Raw genomic sequence first — 6,000 nt, forward strand, 5'->3', positions numbered from 1 at the left:
GGGATCACTTCTCATTAAGATCATGGGCATGGAAAAGGTGGTTGAATACATGCAAAAGAGTCAAAAAAGTCCCTCACATCAACTTCCTAGAATCGCATGGGAAGCAAGCAAAAACATCCAAAAGATACATAAAAGCAATATTTTGTGTTTTGATTGAATACAAGAAATAGAAAAATGGTTTGGTAGATGGATTCCAACACACTTGCTTTATGATGCATCTCTAGATTCCTCTGTAAATGAGGCCTTTTCGCAACACCAATGTATCATAACATGGGACAAATGTGGAGGCTTACGCTTCACACATTATATTACACATGTTGCACCTAACTACAAAACCATATTCTTCACGGAACATAAAAACCGTACACATCGATACATGTTAAATTTGATGTGTGAATGAGAGAATAATGACACCTCAAGATGTAAATTTTATGAAAAACATCTTATGCAAAATGTCCAGGTCGTTAAGAATCATACATGTGTGAGTAGTGTTTTGTGATTAAATGTATCTAATTCACTCAATGCCTACACACATGCCATGTGTTGTGGGTTTAAATATATGTTGAATAAAATAAAATATGCAAAAAACACTTTTTCAAGAATCTGAGATATCATAAACAAATTGGAGAAATCTTCAAACAATTGTAGAGAAAGTAGATAAAGTGAGTTTCATATTGAATGTTAAATCGAGCTTATTTACAAGGCTGTCCACAAGGATCACCATATAAATAAGAAATGGGACCTTTTTCACATGTATTCTATAAGCAATCTTTCCAAACTTAAGTAATAATATACAATTCTATTGCTGGATGACACATGAACCATTTCAATGTACAACATCATTTTCTTAATAAGAGGCTTATAGTTTTTCAGATTGATAATCTGACATTGCGAGGTTTTTCTTCCACACACTTTGTGTTCTTTGCCGCAACCGGTCCCTTTGATCATATATCTTCCTCACACCATTACCAACAATAACATTTGAATAGATGATGTGTGTAATTATTGGCGCAAGAATGTTTCCAGTCTATAAACAAAACAATATAGTTCGGCGATAAACAACGTTTTTTTTAGTGTCCTAGCTTCACTAAATTTTGTGCATCACAACTATCAACTATGGTATTCAAAACCTCAGGTTTTCATTAAAGTTAACATGTGCATGAGTGCAGCTCCTGGAATTTGGTGCATCAACTTTTGGTCTCATAAGCATTCCATGGACATGAAGTGAGGGGAGCTTTTGGTGCTTCCCTCACTTCGGACACCTCTCCATTCTGGATCAACCTATGCTAGGGATATTTCGAAAACAAAAATTACGAAATATCTTACATGTAATGATAACAAGATTTTTTGTCACTTTTTCTCATACTTACATTTTTACTTAGTAGTATCTCTCTATCTCTTAGGCAAACATATACACACAACTATAATGCTAAATGCTCAGATCTTACCTGCATCCATTCAAATCCAAGAAATAGTGCTAATATTGACTCGAGAAGAGGAGAGTATATTCTTCTCAATTGTCGTCGTTCATACCATGCTGTAAATGTATGAACAAGTCTGATGTCAACACTGAATAAGAATCCTCAGTATCCAAATTCAATTCCAATCTAGTGTTAGAAATGCCCTTACCTGCAAAACTCTTCTTCAATTCTGACAATGAAGTTTGGTTCCTGAGAACGGGCGCAATTATATAATGCGGATCTATGGACAGAAAACCCATTTTGTTAAATTGCTTTATAAGTGGCAAATCAACAACCTAGGAGAATTATCCATGTTGAAAAGAGAAATCGTGTCATGTCTCCATATTGCCCCTACAGCTCTTAAAGGCCTTGTTGAGTCCCTTGTTACAAGGGCACATCAAAACCCACTAAGATCCTAAGAGCTTTTTGAGCAAAATATGGATATACTATGTCTGAACACAATTTTCTTAGACCTCTCGGCCATCTCTCCAAGCAAAAGGATCTTTTGGACTTTAACATGAAGTTGGGATAGAAGTCTATATTTTGAATAGTAGTTTAAACAAAGCTCCATCGACGAAATCAAAAAACCTATGCTTTGGTTAATTGCTTTTTACAATGCTGTGTCATCATTTTCAACTATCAGGCCGTGGAAATAGAATTTATAAAGGAATCAGTTCAAATCTATTGTGAAGAACACATCTAGGAAAGACATAATGAAACCAATAGATGATACCTTTAGGGAAAGATGTGATGAATAGAATGGAGCCAGTAAGAGCAGCTGTTAAGACTGCAGCAAGTGCATGTGCAAATGGTGCCAAGGAAGGGAAAACTCCGGTCTGCAGAAACATGTAAAAAGATAAGCAAAGTACACTATATATATAGATATATAATTTGTTTGTTTAGGGAACATTCTTACCAATGCTGCAATGCCATCGACAGATTGTTTGAATTTATCATCGGGTAGAAAAAAATGTGCTAGTCCCCCCTAAAACCAAGTAACAGTTAAGAACAGCTTCACCACAGTTGAAGAAATTTATCCAGGATTAATAAGTTTCAGAAAGTGCGGCACCTGTATAGCAACTCTGAAGAAGAGCTCTTCCGCAATTGCACACAATGATACAATAAACATTATCTAATGAAAACACAAGCGATGTGCACCACTTGTTAAAAGAGTGGCCGGAACAAGAAAATTAACCTCTATGACTAGAGCTTAAAACATTTTATATAAGCTCATGATTTAAAAGATCAGATTGCGAACCTGCCAAGCTGACAAACCAATGAAAAAGCTCATCAATTCTTCATCCTCAACATCTCTTATAGCTCTAGCATGAAGAGATTTTTTTACCACTTCATCCTATAGCCCGAGCAAACATATGAGAACAAGTAAGTATCTGTGCTACATCAAATGGAAATAATATACCAGGAAGCATAATCTTACATCAAGGATAAATAGAAGAGCCATCACGGGAGGTATTGCATAACCCAACCCTTCCATGGCTACATCAGCTGACAATTGAAAACCCCCAATTCCATCGATTCCAATCAAGTGGCAAACAGTCTGTCCAACAAGCACCATTGCACCATAAATACCTGCAATGTCATGCCCCAGTGTGAATGAGCCATTTAATTTCATTCGTATACAACAGCATAATGTCGGCATACCTTATGCTACTAAAGTAGCTTAAGTCCTTAAAATCAAGAAAACAAGGATTTAGCTAGAAGAAACGTCTAGTTTCAAGCAGCTATTTTCTTGTATCGGGAAGGACTATAACAGCAATGGATGTTGTATTTCATTTGTTGCTCAGAGTATTAATCCCAAGACATATCTATTTATTTACAACGATGGATGTAGCATTTTGTTGTTTGTCCGTACAAAAACGGAATATGCTAAAGTAGAATCCTACACAATCTATTTAACAAGTGTTTGAGCACAATGAAGGAGGGACATTAGCTACAGGTATTAAAAAGGAAAGGTTCATACTACAGACCCTCAGAATATGCTAAATTACACACACCGACAGGTGGTTTAATGCATCGAGTCAAGTAGCAATTAGTAACAGAAGCATTTATTCTTACCAGCAACATATGCTATCCGAAAATTGCCAGGAATCTGTTCCCACAATGCATCATTCGGCTCAGAAACAGTGCCATTCCCTTGAATCCAAGCATCATTCTAGCAAAGAATGATACAACAAGAAAAACAGCCAAGCTATATATGAGATGCTTTGTTTGAGGGAATGCACGGAAACAAAAGAAGCAAGAAAGGAGAAAGGAAAACATGAGCACACTTACCTTGATCGTGCTCTGAGGTTTGCTTTCATCGAAACTCTCTGAAGCGGATTCGTGAAGAGCTCGGGGTTTGGATTGATACAGTCTTCTTGTAGTGAAGAGAGGAGGGGGGAGTGAGGTAGAGGGGGTGAGGGAAGGGAGGAAGGCAGAGCGAGAGATGGGTCCAGCACTGTGAAGGCCTGCAGGGAGGATGGGACAGCCACAGCCACAGCCATGGCCAAGCTCCATATCTCTCTCTCTCTCTCTCTCTCTCTCTCTCTTCACCTCCTCTGTTTTCCTCTGTTTTTTTTTTCTGTCTTATTTTCCTCTGTTTTTTTTACCCCCCTCTCTTCTCCTCCTCCTCCTGCTCTGATTAGCTTGATATGGCCACCCAATTCATTTTGTTGGTCTTATTATGTGTTGTGTATACCAGTATGTATATGTATGTACATGAGATATGTCCATAGGCATCATCACGATCCATGTGGTCCATTGATCGCGGCCATCCTGTGAGACCCATGCAACCTCGACACACTCCTTTGTCCCCTTTACTTACAAAACAACCACAAAGTCTCCTACACAGGCTAGGTCAGCCTAGGCCAGGCCAAGCTGCACCCGACGATTAGCTTGATGCCATCTCATTGGCTCTCGCTGCATGGGCCAAGGGAACCAGGCAAGGTAGCCTACTTCATACATACACAACGACTCGTTGCTCCCTCCCCGTCGTTGTGTCGTGTCAAGCTCGCCCAACAATTGCTCCACATGGACGATCCGCGCGCCCGTGAATGACTAACTACTAATCCCCGAGAGTCTTTTTTTTGGCCTGCATCGTACGCGAATCCTTTGCTGATGATGGTCACGACTCACACCATAGCATTCTGTATGTACGATAAAACACCCTTTATTCAACGAGTTGAAGGGGCCAGCTCGAAATGTGCACCGTGTGTTTGTTTGCAATGATTTGGCTCAAAAATGCAATCCCAAAGGACATTAGAGGAACCATATAATCTTTCTCTCTTTTTACGAAGGAATATCTTTCTCCTTTTACACGATATCGAAGTACACTCATTTTAGCATAAGGCTAAATATCTTTTAAAAGCATGGCATGATTAATTTCACTAGCACACAATTAACATGGACTTTTGATGTTGCTAAAAATGCTTTGATTTGTGTGTGCATGCGTGTACCCTTGAAGTTTCCACAGTATTTTATAATGTTTTGCTAAAAAAGGTGTGTGTGAGTGTGAGTGAAAGAAAAGGATTGCCTTAATGTGTGGAAGTTCGTAGCATTCTTTGGGCGAGACATTTTTTATAATTGGATGGAAAGAATCTTGAGTGGGCATTGGACATGTCAAGGATTGGAGAGTAAATTCCATATGAAAGCATTTTGCATGTGACATGTTAGCAATTCAAGGGTCAATTCCAAGGTTATTCACGTGTCCATATCTAACAAAAAAAGCCTACAATGGAAAACTTGCTCCATTAGCATTGTGGACTCGTAGCCTGGATAAAAAATGTGTAATAATGGATGTAAGGAAGGAAATAACTTTGAAGGCGTGTAATACATATGTACCACACATTCATGGCAAGACAAAGGTAGGGCCTTAGTATGATGCAATCAAATTAGGTAGATCCCATGTAAATATACTAGTAGTTGTCTTTCATTATCAACGAGAAAAACAAAGGGCTTTTACGGAAGTTAAAGCTTTGGTTCACATGATAGGAAGCACCTTATTGTTTTACATGCCATACAGTTGCTCGAATGGGAAAGATACATTGCGCATAAAAGGTGAAAGTTTGAAGTTAAAAGATCATAACACGACGACAATCTAAAAAATGTAACACGAATAAGTGAGGAAAAGAATACTACTGACAAATTACGTACCATATTCTTCTATTACAAAACAATGCTAAATGTGCATGATATAATGCATACACATCGTGTTATATGTCGAATGTATGTGGGCATGAAATAATGGATACACATTGTCATAAGTATACTTTGGACTAGCACTGGAATAAGAAAGTCATCAAATGATCTATGATTTATGTGTCCTTGAAAGCTAACTTGCACTTTCTTACATGCTTTTGTCATTCTCAATTATCATTATTATATTTTTTATGAATAACCTAAGTTTTACGTGTTCTCTCGTAAGGTCAATAACACGTGTATCTTCCACATGTTTACACGTCGTTGTCATAATTGCTGATCGTTTTCAATTCGTTTTTTATGTACCTTTATTGATTTCATTTGTACAAGCTGCAAAAATTTG

At 37.9% G+C, this 6,000-nt stretch overlaps 1 protein-coding gene across 1 annotated transcript; it reads right to left on the reverse strand.

Moving 5' to 3' along the window:
* Positions 1–654: 654 nt before the first annotated feature.
* LOC147853820 (uncharacterized) lies at positions 655–3,999 on the reverse strand. The gene is made up of 10 exons (XM_087332705.1): positions 3,753–3,999; positions 3,537–3,633; positions 2,899–3,050; positions 2,719–2,814; positions 2,530–2,592; positions 2,377–2,445; positions 2,194–2,296; positions 1,630–1,701; positions 1,449–1,537; positions 655–1,027 (listed from the first exon to the last, which is right to left on the reverse strand). Exons 1-10 carry the CDS (start codon positions 3,975–3,977, stop codon positions 860–862), a joined length of 1,134 nt encoding a protein of 377 aa, XP_087188831.1. The 5' UTR covers positions 3,978–3,999; the 3' UTR covers positions 655–859.
* Between the last annotated feature and the right edge of the window lie 2,001 nt (positions 4,000–6,000).

The sequence above is a fragment of the Azolla caroliniana genome, unplaced genomic scaffold (genome assembly GCF_043228905.1).
Source record: "Azolla caroliniana isolate FFs.n. ecotype wild unplaced genomic scaffold, voAzoCaro1.0.p SCAF_16, whole genome shotgun sequence".
Taxonomy (NCBI): Eukaryota; Viridiplantae; Streptophyta; class Polypodiopsida; order Salviniales; family Salviniaceae; genus Azolla; species Azolla caroliniana.